The following is a 17,123-nucleotide window of genomic DNA, read 5'->3' as shown; positions in this document are numbered from 1 at the left end:
TAATGGGTTGGTGCTCCTTATTCTTGACAGGACATAAAGCAGCAGTTGACACTTCACTCTTTCAGCAACACACTCCATTTGTCTGCTATAGGAATGTTGCCTGGAGAACATCTACTGGATATTATATAAGGGTGTTACACACATCGCTTGGAGAGCATAAAATAACCCTCAAAATTAGTGCTGCTTGTTAGATTTGGTTTTAATGGCAAACTAGCAACAGCATTAAATGCTGCTATGCACGTGCAAGTATGGCACAAGCAATTCTTTGGCTTTAGGACTTTTGTTTGTGTGGAGGGAGAATGTGTTAGGGTAGATCCTTTTAGCAGACAACAACGGAAGGCCCCTGCCCTTCCATATCCTGCTATTGTGTAGTGACACACATATCCTGGGTCTTTTACACACCACACAAAAAGGTCCTCAGTATTACGGGGCAGAGCAGCACAGTCGGTCTACTTTTCCAGACCTGTAACCTTCAAGGTAATATTCATGCTACAATACTTTAGTTGTAATTTACATCAAGGGTTAGGCAGTAAGGCAGATCTGGCCACATTTATCAGTAATTTAGCACAACATGACATTATGAGCACAGATTATTGCATGACTGATCGTTTTCCGCCATCCCAGCGTGGGATTTAATAATGAACACAAACGGCATCTAACAGGATTTCTCTTCTCAATGAAATGCTACACATGTGAACTGAGTGCGACCTCACACGTGGCCATGATACGCCACATCATTATAAAACTGCTGACATATTTAATTCTGCAGCTCCCTTTTCATGAATAGCTTGCGGAGACAAACTGACAGGCAGAGATAAGGCAGAGACAAGGCGAGCTGAGCTTCAGAAGCAGTGATGTAAGAGTTGAGCAGACACTTTTGTGATCATGAAGCTCTTTTCTTGCAACGGTGTGGAAATTAAACTGATCGCATGTTTATAGATTCACAGATTGTTCAGAGCAACAAGATGGTATGCTAAACTTTCTCACCCGTCATTCCTTAGATACTTGTTCCCACACCCCTTTACAAGAGGTTTAAAAAAGAGAGAATGATTAAAAAGTGGACGCATCTAAAAAGCCATCCATCTGTTATCGCTCAGTGCTGATCCTAACCAGATTCTCAGGGGGAGGGGGAGAGAATGTTGAATGAAGTTGAGAGGGAGGAAATCCATGCTGACCAGAGGACATCGTACATGACAAAGTTAACAGTTTCACTGACATGTGACAGACTTGTATCAAATGTCAATAAGCACTCGGTCCCGCTGTGCCCTTCTCCCCATGTATGACATGTTCCTACAGAGAAGTTGCCAGCTGACGTGAAGGATGTCACAGATTTAATGATGTGTACGCAGCGCTGTGGAGTGCTTCAGCAGCTGGTGTGAACATGCACCTCCATCAGCCCCTACTGTGCTGTAATTACCTGCAGGCTGTCCCATGTGATCCTGCAGGAGCGGACTTTAATTTTGCTGCATTGTCCTTCAACAGTGAATTCCTGCACCAAATCCAGCTCATTCCACTCCATGGCTGCAGCCCCGCAGAGAAACAGGCAATCTTTCGGCTTTCGGCTGCAGAAAATGTTGCCAGAGACTTGAAAGAGAGACGCTTAGCAGGGTGGAAGGAAACTGGAACGATCCTTATCACAACTTTCCTTCTCGTCTGCCTGGTGATGCGCTGTGATTTACGACACTCGCTCGGTCGACCCACACTGGCTGCACGCCCCCCCCTCCCACCTCTCACATAAAAACTCTCTCTGCATTGGTTTCCTGTCATGTGACGTGCAGAAGCCCTGTGTTCGGTTACATTAGTAAACAAACATGCGAACCTGTCCTCAATGAGACATCATCCATTTTTTAATTAAGAAGTCACTTCCTCCTTTCCTCCCTCTGTCAGTCAGTTTATTGACTGTCTCAGTATCTGTCTATTCATCTTCAATCTTCAACCAATTTCATTTTAATCCTCAGGTCTTCCTCCTTTGATCTGGCTTTCTCTCAACCCTTGTCATCCCTCTGCAGCTGTGTTTTTGCTGCAGCGACATCCCCCTCTCTCTCCCGCCTCACGCCTCCCTCTTTCTTTTTTGCTTCCACTTTCTCTCTAAAGGGAAATCACTGCGCCATAGTCTGACAGGCCACTAGCTGCTCTCAATCAAGCTCCGTCTCTGACTCCAGATGTTAGTCACTAGGAAAACCGCGCAAAGATGACGCTGGCAGATTAAAGACGGAGACAGCGCGTGTATGCGCAACGCATGCACGTTTTGGCCAGATGTGCCCAGTGGCAGAAACACAAACCTGCATGACATCACCTAGTAGAATCTCCCACTGCATCACACACACACACACACACCTAGAAGGCAGGGTTGCTCATACTGAAATACTTTTAAATGGTCTAATATTTATGTATTGTTGTTAGTAGGGATGCACCAACAGGAACATCCTATTGAGTGTGAGATCCAGTTTATAGGACCGCCATATAAACAAGTAGTCGATTTCATCTTTGAACTAAGCTAAATAGAAATATCACTTTTTTTTAATGATTACATTTGAAAACACAGCAACTACAGCCTGTAAAAATTCGGATTGCAACCTTTGCTCAAATACAGACCGACCACACTATAAGTCTCTTTCGGGGGAAATACCGTTGGCACTATTTTATTGAACATTTCCAATGAACCAGCATCCCTGCTTCAGCCCCCAGACTGTAGTCAAGGAGCCCTGGAGAATTACTGACCACCAGTGTGGAAGCAGCATCTCAACATCAGTCAAAACTCCCTTTATGTCAACACAGAGACACTATCTGGTGACACTCTTGGCTCCCATCGGTTTGTGGTCTTTACTACTCAAAAAGCACAATGACCCTTTTATTAACCTTGTCTCTGTCTCTCTTACACGCTCATGAACACAAGCTGCGTTGCACAGACTGGAACACTGCCCCACTGTTCCAAACAAGCTCACCTTGATTGCACACTCGCTCACTTTACACACTGACCACCACCATTTTCACAGAGATATATCACTCTTATTTCTATAGTTTATGGTATAAAACACCTAACAATGCTAGCCTTTTACCATTAATTGACCACGGTGAGGGAGGGGACATAGATGATTGGTAAATGATGATCCACAATGATCCACCTTCATTCATGAAAAGAAACCGATGGTACTTCAATTCCAATACATGGGGCAGGATCTCACCCCCAAATTGAGGACCACGGCCTGAGTATTGAAGGTGTCAAGTCTCATCCCAGCCCAGTTGAAGATCATGGCCCGATGAAGCCAGCAGAACCACTTTTTGAACCACCCATCCCCCTCGATAACCAGCCTGTGCATAGAAAACTTGTCGGTCATGTCAAGGTTCAGTGTCAATGGGCAGACACGAGCCCTCACTGAAAATGAATCAACTCACTATCGACATGTGGACTGAGATGCCACTAAAAGTTAAAAGCATGCAACTAGACACCAGTAATCTTCAACCAGTGACTGGACAAATAGAGAAATATGCGCTGTTTCACGTGCACCCGGTGACTAATTTGACTATCTGCATTAGTTCCATATAACAACCACAGTTTTCACTTATTAGTTAAATCCTTGTGTGCATATAATATTTCTCTCTTAGCTGTAAGCACAAATTTCTGGACCCCGTCCCTCCATCTGCGAGTCGTCGGGCCACAGGAAGACACAGCCGTGTCTTAATAGGGCCTCGTGAACCTCATGGGAAGGTTCTTCCAAGCCTGGCTCCAGGGTGTGGTCCAGGAAATGGCCCTCTGTGCCATTATTTGGTTCTTTACTGAGCTCTTCATGAACCGCACTTTATAAGGCTGTTATATATATATTCAAGCAGAGCTGTATAAGAAAGCTGCAGGAGTGATAATTACAATGTGGCGTTCGTGGCAGATTTCATATTTCTGCTACTCACTGGTCTTTTTGGTAGTATCACATGTGGTACTTACAATCTGAGGCACATGAGGATATTTGACCTTCTAAGTGTGAGAGTATTACATTTCCCAAGCATGTGTACACTCTCAGACTTATGTAGACATATATGTGTGTGTGTGTGTGTGTGTGTGTGTGTGCACGTTCACAGATGCACAGAGAGAGGGAGGCGCAAGCACACATGGACTCAGACATGTTGTTCTGATTATAAGTCCCCTCAGTAAAGAAACCCATCCCTTTCCCATCTGCTTTCTGCCTCCAATGAAAATATTCTTTTTATTCCAGAACAACAGAACGCAGACATTCCTGCAGACCAAGTCAAGGTTGAAAGAGAAAATCTTTGTTTATACGAAGACTGGAAGATTCAGACAGCAGGGTGGCGTGTTGGGCTCCGAGGCTGTGCTGTAGTTCAAAGGTCACAGTTCTTTGACCCCCCACAACACAGCTAGTCTCAACAATAATGCCCCAGCATAAACAGAGGGTTAGACTAAACATTCCCATCAAGGTTTTGTGACACACTCCTGTGACTGTGATTATTTTAGACCATAAATAAGATATAAAGCAACAATTCTTAGCATTTTTCACTATTAAGTATTATTCAGTGTTAATAGTTATGAGGACACCGGGAATAATAATGACAGCCAACAACTGGTCCCAGGATTCACTATTTGCTCCAGTAGTGGAAGCAGAACTCAAACATTCTGGTGTATAAAGTATTTACATGGAGAGGACGCATGTCAACATAAAATATCATTCATCAATAAAGTTCTGATTGGCAAACACCAGCAGATTAATACCATTAAATAAATAGAAGCCAGATCTTACCGTTGACATACAACAGCTGTGAAATCTTTGTGGAAGTTAAGTGTCATCTCCCTGAATCTGCCACAGTTCTACTGATAATATTAAGGATAATAATTACACCGGACATCTGACATATCCCTCAGCAGTGCCCGTGCAAACAGCTGAAAGGCCTGGGTGACGCAGTGACATCAGCAGACTCAATTATGTGTGTGTTGACTGTGGCGGTGCTGCGGCGCGTCCTAGGAAAGAATGAGGTCTTTATTGGGCGATGTCTTGGAGCAGGGACCGAAGGGAATGAGACAACTCGCAAACGCGGCTCCATTTTACTGCATTACCTCATTGACAGGCAGTATTTGACCGAATCAAATGAGAGGAAGGCTTTTAAAATTAAACATCGCCAGATCATATACGATCGGAGCTGTTCAGGGAGACCAAAAAGTAATCAGACGCAGAAATAATTCCATATAAAAACAAATATACAGCATTACAAATAGTGCCTATCCCATCCCCACTGATTAGTACCATTTTGAAACTTATTAGAAGCATATCCTGTAATCAATATAATGATTGATCAAAAATATTTTAATCATATAATATTTCGGTGCAAAAAAAACCTCATCTGAAGTCAGCTAACAGTTAATTACTGTTAATTCTTCACAAATTCACAGAGATCTTTCCATAATATCATGACAAGTCAGCTTGATTCCGAAATGACTGATTTTGTCACTGATTTCCTGTTTAAATAAGTAAATAAGTCAGTTTATCCTGTCTTCAAAATTGTAATTACATGCAATGTATAATTACATGAAATACACTACTTGAAAACAAATGTTGAAGTACACAGTGTTAATGTCATTCTATTGGTTTATTTATAGTTCCAAATTTTGTCAACGAATGTTGGATATTTTTTCTGATACTTAATATCAGAATGTTTGCTTTAATTTTGTCTCTTTAAACTCCTCATATAGTTAGTTATAGTTGGTTTGGTTCTGCCAGTCAGGGTGATCGCTCACCCATCATCAGCAGATTGTTGTAAATTGTAGTCGTGACACACAAAATAGCTGCTTGTGTTCCTTCATCCAGATGATAAATGCTGCTGTTTAAGTTTGTTTAAGATCTAAATCTGGCCAAATAGCATCATCTGACTGAATGGCTCATGTTAAGATCTTATTTAAGATGGTTCGAGGCGTTCTGCTGTGGCCTGCGTGGGTTCCTCCAGACACTGGTTTCAGCCGCGGCTTTACCAGTCTGCACAACAAGTAATTAATAAAGTTTCTCAATTTATGTCATTTTATAGTTCACTGTTACACCTAATTGAGCTCACATTTAAAACATACTCAGAAACTCCAAACCTCCCCTTTCCACAAACACAAATGTCAGCTCTGGACAAACGCACAAACGCTACATCATCTTGTCTGTGTCTGTGTGTCAAAGTGAGAGAGTTTAGCTCTAATTATAGACTTGGACCCCACAAGTGTGTGCAACACGCCTGTACACACAGACAAAATATCACTCCGACGATGCACACAGCGTCTACTTTGGACTGATGTCAACCACAATGACCAAAACACGCGTTTCAGTACGCATTACACACGAGGACATTAAATAAATTTCAACTTCTGTTTGGCACAAATAGCTGATAGAATTAATGTAATGAAATCAAAGTGCATTAAAGCGTAAAATAAATGTGAAACAAACGCCCGAGGCTCCACACAGCCTGAGCAAACGTGCAATCTCACACAAACAAAACAATCATACTTCACCCTAATTCACCTTGAGATAAAAAATTCCACAACTCACCCCAAGTATCCTGCCTTGGAGTCGATTTTCAAAAATTTAAAAGGTAGTTGACGGAACCTGATACCTGAAGGAGACTGGGAAGGAGTTGTGAGGTGAGAGGAAAAGAAGGAGGAGGAGGAGTTGTTGGCTCGCTAGCAATCCTCTTAGCCCCGTTATGTCATGGGACCAAGCTAATCCTGACTTCACTGACTGACCAACGCGTACACACGGACACACGCACACTGACCGGCCACCAACATTTACAAGAGGTGAACAAACTGATATGGAACAACAAAAATAGGATGAAAATTACTGTTAGTCAAAAAGTATGAGCTAATACATGAGCTCATCTGCTTTCTCCACATCACATGTTATTTTTAGGTAGAATAGCAATAAGAAAAAACAGACCTAACATGGTGGGCTCAAAAGTCACAACTGTGCATCCTTTTAACTCAAAACATACATTAAAATAGACAGAACTGTAACATGGACTTTACTGGGCTGTATTTAGTGGCTGCATGTCAGTTTGTCATAACATTTCTTTAAACCTTCAACACTAATGCTGGCTGATTTCTACGCACACTCTGTATGTGTGTGTGTGTGTGTGTTTGGGGGTGAGGGTGTTGTTGCTCTAGGGTTATACAATATATTTGTATTGTGTAAAACATGAAAACAGGAGCTTTGGTTTAGTCAGAGGTGCAAAATGCCTAAAAGTGTATGTATCTTGTTAATATTAACCAGGCAAACAACAAAAATATCACTGTACTTCCTGTCATCCGATCAGATTACATTATATTTATAATATATATTATCTTATTTGATGTGATGCAAAAGCTAATATTGGACTCTGAATCATTTACGATGCATACAGAAAGGTTGGAGTGTGTGTGGGTGCATGTAGCTACCTTATCATTAGCACTCTCTGCTATTTCTGTGGTCCAGCCGTGCTCCAAAGGCTGCTGATTTCCTAGAAATAAAGCATGACATAAAGAAGAGGAGTGAGTTAGCACTAAACACACGTTGGGCCTTAGCTCATGATTGCCCCCCCCCCCCCCCCCCCCAAAACCCTGAAAATCTCCATCTTAATATGAAAATTTACTCTCCCGTGTCTTCATCTGCAGGTTTGCATTAAAACCGGGTGCATCACATTTTAAGCATAATTTAATTCAGAAGATGATTTCTATGTTGCATTCTAGATTTATTTACATTTTAAAAAACTGAAAGTGGATCATTTCTTTAAGTTTGATCCATAGATTTCTCTTTTCCCTCTGTGTATAAACTATAAATAGCATCGGGGGTTGTAAATCTACTAAGACGAGACAGGCTCAATCTGGGCTAATCCCAGGCAGCTTTAAGTTTCACCTTGAGTCAACAAAGCAGTAAATTCTGTTCTTCCGGCTGAGCAGATAAATTTCCGTATTACAACACAGATATTCAGCATTATTCATATTTTAATCACTGAACTGAGCAAATGTAGATTTAGAAATGCTGTCATGTGATGAAGAATCCTTAATGGACACTGAGTGATGAGGCTGCTTTCACTAAGTTACACTAAACCATGGGTGCCCCTTTTCATCCCAGGTCTGATTGTTTTGTGATTTAGGGAGGCAGTAAAAAAGGAGGACAATGCGTGAGTGTTCCAGCAGCAAACTCTGCATGGTCAGAGAGAGACAGAGAGAGAAAGAGAGTGTGTTAGTGTGGCCCAGGAGGAGGTGATGCATTACACTAAAGTGTTGCACTGATCCTCGGCAAGCGGCTCCTGCAGGAGGCTGTTCAATGAGAACGTGTGAGCAGCCAAAAACAAGTTGGCAGAAAATCGACCAGGCACTTCCCCCTAAGCATTTATGATGTTTGGAGCTGTGGAGTTAATTATGCTAACAGCTACACGCAGGAAATAATCCCATTTAAAATCCTATTTGCTCCCATGAAACAAACAAAACAAGACATTGCAAGCAACCAAACAAACTATCGGCCATATTTAATTGCAAAGATAAGGATAACACTAAGATGAATCATGATCTAATGATCCAAAAGCTGTTATATTGGAATTAACAAGGCAATAACATGATAAGCTATCAGGGCTTCCTATTAAAAAGACACAGTTCAGCCATGATCAAATTCACACAAACACTGACGCAGCTGGTACATTTTTATTACTTTTCTGACTTCTACATTGTAATTTTTTTATTCTAACCGATATTTTCTTCCCTCTTTGGCATGTGGATTCTATTAAATATGTTTTGTACTTGGGCACATAATATATTTACATCTAACACAGACATCAGTCAAAGATATACGTCACACACATTTCTCCCTGTATTTATTATTGCGGTATTTTTCATTCCTATATCGTATTATCCATCACTGTATTTCAAACCTTGCTGTACAGTTTATATTATAGCTGTCCAAACACTTCTTGGAGTTGTTCCGCTGATTAATTCCTGTTACTTTTAAGGAAACGATGATGATGAGGCCAGAGACAACGTCACAGTTGGAGTGTTGAGCATCCACAGTGGAGGCAGTTCTGAGCAGCCCATTTTCACAGACATCGCCCTCGTAGGACGTATTTCCGTGGTCAAAATAAGGCACCTGCTGCATCCAGTTTAGCGTTCTGACTCAGATACACCTTCGCATTCATTCAACAAAGCTCTCTCTCAAAACTGCTAATGGAGAGAAACCTTTAGTCCCCACGAGGAGTCAGATATGAGGTATTACTTACACTTTTCTTATGATGGTTAACAGCATTTTGTATGAACTGATGAAATCAGTGTTTTTTCATGCTAAATAAGTTAATTTAAGTATGGCGCAATCTGAATCAATAAAACACATTTAACACTAAAAATCTAAAGTCTAAAAGTAAAAAAAAAGTCTAAAAGTCAAAAAATGAAATTTCACTGTTTCTCTGTCAGACCCTAGGCAACTACAACTATAACAGACTTATATGAACTATTATGATGATTTTTAGAATGTCATTTTATTTACTTGGAGCTACTATCTGCTATGTTTATTATTGTTGTTGTTGTTGGAGGAAGGTGATATTGTGTCAGGGCAGCAGTGGTGAGGTTATCGTGTTCCAACAGGCACACGCCTACACACACAAGGATGCTACAACACAGTATTACATCAAACCCCTGCTGGCGTGCACAAATATTCCACTATCAGCTGCTCAGTGTTAAAGGAAAAATGGGGAGATTTTGCTGAGCAAAAGTACAGACAAACTATTTTCTGTCCTTCTGTCCCTTTCATGGTTACATTGCGGTTGTTATGTAACCCTAATCATCTTATCTGGCTAATTACTGACCAAGTCTATGACCTTGCCTAAACTTCATGACCACTACTGTCCCTTGGTCTGCTCTGTGTGGGAGTGAATGCTCATGGAACGGAAAGGTCTGCATAAGTCCGCTCGATTCTCTCCATCAGCACATTAAACAGTGAAAGGTACTGATACATGCAGGTGTGTTTGGTTTTATTACCACGTATCCAGGCAGGGCAGTGTCTCAAGTAGAAGCTGACCTCCGGCCTCCTGGGTCCCCACTGCTGCAGAAGATCCAACAGCAACAATTCCTGTGGGAGAACCCGTTCTGAGGAGAGAGAGTGGCTCCATTGACATATTCATAGCAGAACCAAGCCAAGATGCTCACACAGAGAAACACCCACGTGTATACACATATATTGGAGCTATGATGTCCAGAAATTCTAAAACAATATTCTGCTAGAGACTAATCACTAATGTGTGACGAATGCATATGTACGAGGGCTGAGCCACCACACTCACAGTAGTGGTGAGGTCAGTTCCAGCCTCGGGGCACACAGTTGTCACACAGCAACACTCTGACACAACACCATTTATTATGTGTCACTCCACAGTGACACAGTACAGTATAAAGCCATTTATAGCCCGCCTGACCGCCCAGTCACACCATAATGCTACACAAATGCACTCTGCTGCTATGTGGATCACGCCTTTAGTTATAATTGAATGGATTGAGACGATGCTTTAAGGCACTCGTGGCTCTTTGTGTCTCCATTCAATGGATTATTCAAGTTTACAAGCACGTACATTAAACTGCAGGCACTTCTCTCTCTGAGTCCATGTGCTGTAGTGACCATGCACAGTAACTCTGACTGGGTTTACAACATGATTCAACCATGTGATGTTAGCTAGCTCATCCTAACTCCGCACCAGTAATTTTTTTGTTTTAGAATGTAGACTTTAACCCATCGTTGTGTTAGCACCGCAACAAGCAGATTCCCGTTGCCGCGGCGACATGTACTCACCGCGTCCGTTCCATACTTCAGCCAGGTGGCACTCCCCCTCACCGGCTTCTTTGCAGTATTCAACCACGTCAATCACTCTGGTTGCTGGGGTAACCGGGACCTCCGTTAACATCTGCTGGGTGTCACTGAGGTAGACTGTCAGGATTACCTGTAACCATAAAACTGGGTTAAATTCTGCACAATATCTGCATTATCACTTTCGATACATCTGTATATACAATAGATGTGTGAGCGTAATGACTGAGAGGTTTTATCTCTGGACTAAAGTGTGTTTAATGAAACTGTACAGATTCAAGGAAACATGGCATTAAAGTCCCATGATGTCCCTTTATGACGCTGATGGAATCCTGCATCTAAAAAGATTAAATAGCAATCGAAAAAGGACGTCCTGTGTTATCAGCAGTGATGTCAGAGGCACTGATGATGTCAGACAGTCAGCCAGCAGCTGAAAAAATAAATTTAGGGTAATCTGGGATAGGAAAACACGGGCCAAATAAGGCACACACAGATACAGTTACACTTTTAATCTCTCTCTTACACACACACAGACACACACACATACAAACGATTGTCCATTATTCAGGAATACAATCTCAAACTATATACTGTACACAGTACAGTTTATACACCTGCCCCACATCATGTAGCATAATCTGTGGTTGCCCGCAGGAAGCCTGAGCAGAGCAGCACCGAATCTTGGATTAGGCGCGTAAACGCACAAATAAACACACTGACAAAGATGCAAACATGGGCGGGTTTTCAACAGACACCACTTAAAGCAAGCCAATCGTGGTTCTAGCGTTAAAAACTGTGAAGAAAAGACTGGTGGAGAATTACGGAGCTCAACTGCACAGACTGAGGAGCAAAAGACTTCACAGAAGCACGGTGGCGCATTCTGTACCCTGGATATTTTTTAATATTGTATAGTACCTTGGTATATATATATATCATGGGATGACTACCCCATTGTTCTAGTGAAACATTTTTTGAACCCCTGTTTTAGGGAATGAGCCATTCTGACTTTAGATCAACAAATATTGAGAACCTAACTCTCATTTGTCATTTTCAGTGATGCTTTAATTGTAAACCAGCCTCAATAATAATGTGCAGATTAAATATGGCAGCTCAAGTGTGGCATCGGTTGGCCCAGTCGTGAAATCCTCTATTGCAGTCGAACGTCTTCCTCATCATTCTTCTTCTACAGCCTTTCTGCCTGCGTACTGCATATCAACATTTCAGCTTGACCACTTCATCAGAACGATCACTTCCAACAGTGCCAGAGCCATTTAGAGTGGCTCCTAAACGTCCTCTGGTGCTGAATGGAGACGGACTATTCTGGGCATTAGAGATAGCGAGGTTAGAGTGACAGTTATGGCTACTGTACACATCACTGGGGGGGGAAGAATGTAGCAGACTGGTTGTAAGTGGGGATGTTTTGAGGCTTTTTGACTGACAACAAACACTAAACTCACCCAAAATCAGTGTCATGTTACCACGTTCTTTCAATCTAAGCACATTTAGAAAGCCTCAAGCGCCTCTTAAATGATAATACTGGATTATTTTGGGATTTCCTATGGCCAGCACCAGGCCATAGTAACGCTTCACTGGGGAAGCACTGACAGAACACAAAACGCTGTGCTGGAAGTGTGTGAATGCTAGTGTGTGTCCGAGAGTGCGTGTGTAAAGCCAGGAAATACAAAAGTAGGAGTGTGTATCAGTGAGGAGCTCAGTATGAGAGGGGGAGACGGACGGAAGGAGCTGACTTTGAGTAACATGAGGAGGGAGAGTGATGATAAGGAGCTAATGAAGATGATCTGAACACTGAGGCCACAGGTGTTGAACTGATGACTTTTATGAGATGCATTTGTGGATTAATTGTGTTTGTGCTGTCGTAAAATCATTCACAAAAGCCTCTGGACCTGCTCCGTTGCTGTGGTCATGCTCACATCTTCACGTTGTTGTTTGCAGCCAGTCTCAAGTCTGGTGGATTTAAATAATGATTGTATCTCCAGATAAATGGTTCATTACTACGCCACACCGAGGGATGTAATTAGTAGAATCCTCATCCATCCATAATTTATGTGGTCGTACAAACTATTTACACTAAGTATTTGGATGGTTTGAGCAAGCATGGCATAGCTGACATTCTGATGCCAGAACTACCGTAGTTTTTTCTTTAAATTCTGCAGAGTTGCAGGATCCTGGAGTCAGCACAGATGCTACACAATCTATAGTGGTACTGTCACATAAACCCATGGTAAATGATCTAAATGCATTTGCTACTGTCCCAGGTAGTAATGAGAACGAGAGTCTGTAATTTCATGATCAAGCCGTTAATGTCAACACATTTATCCTAAATGTAAGTGTGGTGTTGAGTGAAGCTGTCCAGAACCAGCAATAGTAACGCTGGAGGGCCGATAGATTACAGAGGCCAGGCTGATTTACTGCAAGCATGACCGCGCACACACACACACACACTCACACCCGGAGGCACGCAAGGTCACATGTTTGGTTCATGTGCTCTTACCGAACAGGAAATCAATTTGAATGAACAGAAAATCAGTAAACATCACGGACAAAATAAGAGACAGGAAAGTGTGTTGTCAGGGCATTGTCATGACTTTCATTACTTTGGTAACCATGTGCATCCTCACAGACCCTTAAACTTCCTCTTCCGTGCTGTCTTCTTCCCCTACTTCTGACCTTTTTGTCACACTTGCTTACTTAACCATAAATCTGACATATCAAGTGTATATTGCCTGTTAGAGTCCATCTGAGAGATAAACTACCACAAACTCCTAAAAACAGATATTTTAAGATGTCACAGTGTGCCTGTTTTATTGATGGCAATGTATTGCTACATGAAGAGCATTATAAGACCCGTGCGCTGACTTCTGTAAAGGAAATCAAATGTTCGGCATCCTAATGGACAGTGTGTGCACGCACCCGTCTGTGGGCGCAAACAAAATGTTCTTCCAGGTTTTTTAGATAGGACAGTCCTGCACTTCCACCCACTAAGAACAATACAGTCAAACAAAGCACCCAAGATAGTCAGCACACACACACACACACACACACACACACACACAGAAATCTAGTTGTAAAATGGGATCAGTAAGAAGATAAAGCTATCATATCCAATAGTAAATAACATATACTAGCTCTTCATTATCCTTCATTTCTCAGAACTAATCCTTCCAGAAATGGTGCCATCCAGATGCAGGGAGAGCATTCAAGGTCATATTTGTGGCTTCATGGTCAAATTTTAAATGAGCCACGCTGCTAATGTTGTTGCTTCTCAAGCTTCTGATGTGTGAGTTGTTTTTTTTAAATGGCAGCCTGCTGGGATTTGGGGGTGTATTAATATGCTGCCACACACACCCACACACACAAACCCACATGCATAGGCAGTCCTCAGTAAGCGAAATGATTCCATCTGTCACCGTGTTGTCAGGTTTGCTCAGTTAATGTTCCAAATCTCTACCATTGTCCCTCCGCATGTTATTCTAATTTAATTAGGGTGACGTTTCAAATGACACTATACTGTAGTTAAGGACTCTGGTCTTTGGTTTTGTCTTTTCAATGCCACACAAGAAGACATCCTTTCTGAAGTCAGCACAGCAACCATAATGGGGAAAGTATTACACGGTGGGGAGAAAATAGCTCTGGTATACTTTAAATGCAGACGCTTCAAATAACAGCTGCTAATAAAGTTGTGAGATTTACAAGCTTAAATCTAAAGCTGTGTTCACTAAAGATGGATTTATGACACCCCTGTATCTGGGGTACATGATGATTACACTCTAAGACTGTCGCTTAAATCCAAAGAATAGTAAATGAACAGGGGAATGCCTTTTTATCACTGTCCAAAACAATAATCAAACCAAAATCAGCAGCATTTAAATAAGCACATGTTACATCTCAGCCCTGAAGAGTTTACAATAAAAACCTTCTCAAAACAAAGACAACAGCTGAAGGAAAATAGGAAAGAATAGAAAGAAAGAACTTCCAGTAACACCAACTGTGTATGTGTGTGTAAGTGTGAGTGTGTGTATAAGTGTGTAGCACGCCGACAGCTGAAAGTAATTTGTGTTTGGCACACCATAGCTTCCAATGCCTACACCCAAAAACACAGCCACACACATCAGTCAGCAAAATCACTACAGAAGCAACACGAGCTTCCAGGTTAGAAAAACAGAATAATCACTTCTAAAATGAACTGTGTGTGTGTGTGTGTGTGTGTTTGTGGATCATTTACTTGAAGCTTTTGCACTGTTAAGATTCTAAAATCAATCACGCAAAAAAGAATACCAGTTAATTATGGTCATATTCAGAATAAGTGAAAAATGGCTAAACTACCTTTGCTTTGTCTTTAAACTTCAAATTCTTGATGTCTCCCCGGAGAATATAGAGTATATCATGAAACTTTCATCAAAACTCCTCATAGAACTTTGCAACAAATTCACATCTTACAATATTCTGAGCCATACACATAAATATTAATAGTGATCTATTATTCACTTTTTGGATAAACAATCTTAAGTGATTCTGTTTGAATGACTGAAAATGGGCCCTATAAGAATAACAAGAATACACTGAGAATTTGTGGAAATGATGTAGTTCCTCACATTGATATGCTTTGTCATAACATGATAAATTATGTAGATCAGAAAACTAAGGAAGGAGGTTTACAGATGGAAACCATCTTTATTTGCCAAGCATTTTATACTTGATATTTTAGAGTAAGTTGCCAGGTTAAATGAGCTGACTGCTCTTCACAGAAGTGAGAGTTGAGCGGCAATAAGAGCTGCATGCAAAGTAAACGTGCAGGTCAGATTATCAGGAGATGGAACAACAGCTTGAGCAAAGCAGGTTGAAGCAAAATCTTGCAAAAAATTGAGTGATGACTGAAGGCTGTGACCATTGTTTAACAGACACCGTGAAATGTGCAGAGGGGAAACAGGAAGAAGTGGCCTCAACAAATGTTCTCTGTGGAGCTTTCTCACTCTGGTAAACACATCTTTATATCTTCAGTGTATTGTCTCAAGGTGACAGCAGTCCATCCCATACAAAGAGTGTGTGTGTGTGTGTGTGTGTGTGTGTGTGTGTGTGTGTGTGTGTGTGTGTGTGTGTTAGAGAGAGAGAGAGAAAGATAGAGAGACAGAGAGAGACAAAGAATAAGAATGTAGAAAAAGTGAATACAGAAAGGTGGTTTTAATTTTTGACTTTATTCAGGGCTTGAATCACAGCATTTAAGCTACAAGCAGCAGGTTATTGATGTATGTGTAATAAAATATTTATTGTATTGCCGCATTTCCCGAATTGCATTGATTTTGATTATACTTTAATGAAGAAAACCTATTGCTAAACTATCTCAAACAAACTGAAGCAAGTATTTCATTATTCAGACAGTCGACGTCCAAGACAAAAAGGCGACTTCCGATCTGCGGACTTTTCAAATTAAAAGCACAACTAGAACGAGAATGGGTCATTACAGTCGTAACCCACAAAAAGGAAAGAATATGTAAAGATGTGTATACCTAATATGCGCATGTCATTATAAAAAAATAAGCAATAAATAAGACATTTGTCCCGCAAATTGATGTTTCCTTGAGCCTTTATAAGGATGACGAAAGACGTTAGGTTAGGTAGCTAAGGACCACATTACCTAAATATGCAACATCTACGTTGCAATACAGCATTAATATTTCTTTAGACACTTATGCCAATTTTACAGCTCAAGCCAACTCATTTGTATAAATTAGTCTTAAAAAGAGAAAGCTTTAAAAAGCAAAACTCACTAAAAACGAATAACTTCCGGTTTGCTCATAAAAATAAACTGTGCTATATAATCTTTTTTACTTAAGTTTTTTCTTTAGCGGTTTTATAGTGTCGTTGAGTGGTAAAGGCTTGTATATAAATTGATTTCCAGGTGCTATTTTAAAGAAAATAAATTATGAAAAGCATTTAAATTATGTCAGAAATGACAATACAAAACGGAGAGCGCACCAATTGCAAGCATTTTAGCCTCGTTTACTGTAAAAAAAGAAAAAGAAAAAAGAAGACATTAAATGATTTAATGAGCCCATTAATGAGCACCGACTCACCGGCAACATTTCTGCTGCTGTCCTCCTGTCCCGTTAAAAAACTTTCAGTCCTCCGCGCTCCGTCTTCTTCGTCGCTTTAATTGTTGTTCTTCTTCTGCTGATTCTTTGGATTCGATTTATTTGCCCACAACTCCGAAAGAGCTTTGAGCGCTGCCGCTGATATCCAGATGCTGAGAAAACTCAAACTCCAGCTCGTATCCACTTTCCTCTTGCAATCCCTCCCTCTTCCTTC

At 41.1% G+C, this 17,123-nt stretch overlaps 1 protein-coding gene across 5 annotated transcripts in view; it reads right to left on the bottom strand.

Moving 5' to 3' along the window:
• Positions 1-17,123, bottom strand: part of LOC130539700 (apoptosis-stimulating of p53 protein 1-like) — a 27,625-nt gene extending 10,502 nt beyond the window's left edge. The window contains exons 1-4 of one of the 5 annotated variants that reach the window (XM_057058218.1): positions 16,892-17,123; positions 10,785-10,932; positions 9,980-10,087; positions 7,412-7,473 (exon numbers count right to left, since the gene is read on the bottom strand). In XM_057058218.1, the coding sequence (XP_056914198.1) occupies positions 7,412-7,473; positions 9,980-10,087; positions 10,785-10,932; positions 16,892-16,900 (327 nt within the window). In that variant the 5' untranslated portion in view covers positions 16,901-17,123. Of the gene's footprint in view, positions 1-1,417; positions 1,719-4,748; positions 4,931-6,527; positions 6,633-7,411; positions 7,474-9,979; positions 10,088-10,784; positions 10,933-16,891 lie in introns of those variants that run through there. The other 4 variants (XM_057058219.1, XM_057058222.1, XM_057058221.1 and 1 more) reach the window with 4 other exon arrangements.

Source organism: Takifugu flavidus, chromosome 16, assembly GCF_003711565.1.
Source record: "Takifugu flavidus isolate HTHZ2018 chromosome 16, ASM371156v2, whole genome shotgun sequence".
Lineage (NCBI taxonomy): Eukaryota > Metazoa > Chordata > Actinopteri > Tetraodontiformes > Tetraodontidae > Takifugu > Takifugu flavidus.
Note: the sequence above shows the minus strand (reverse complement) of the source record. Positions and strands in the feature narration are given on the sequence as shown.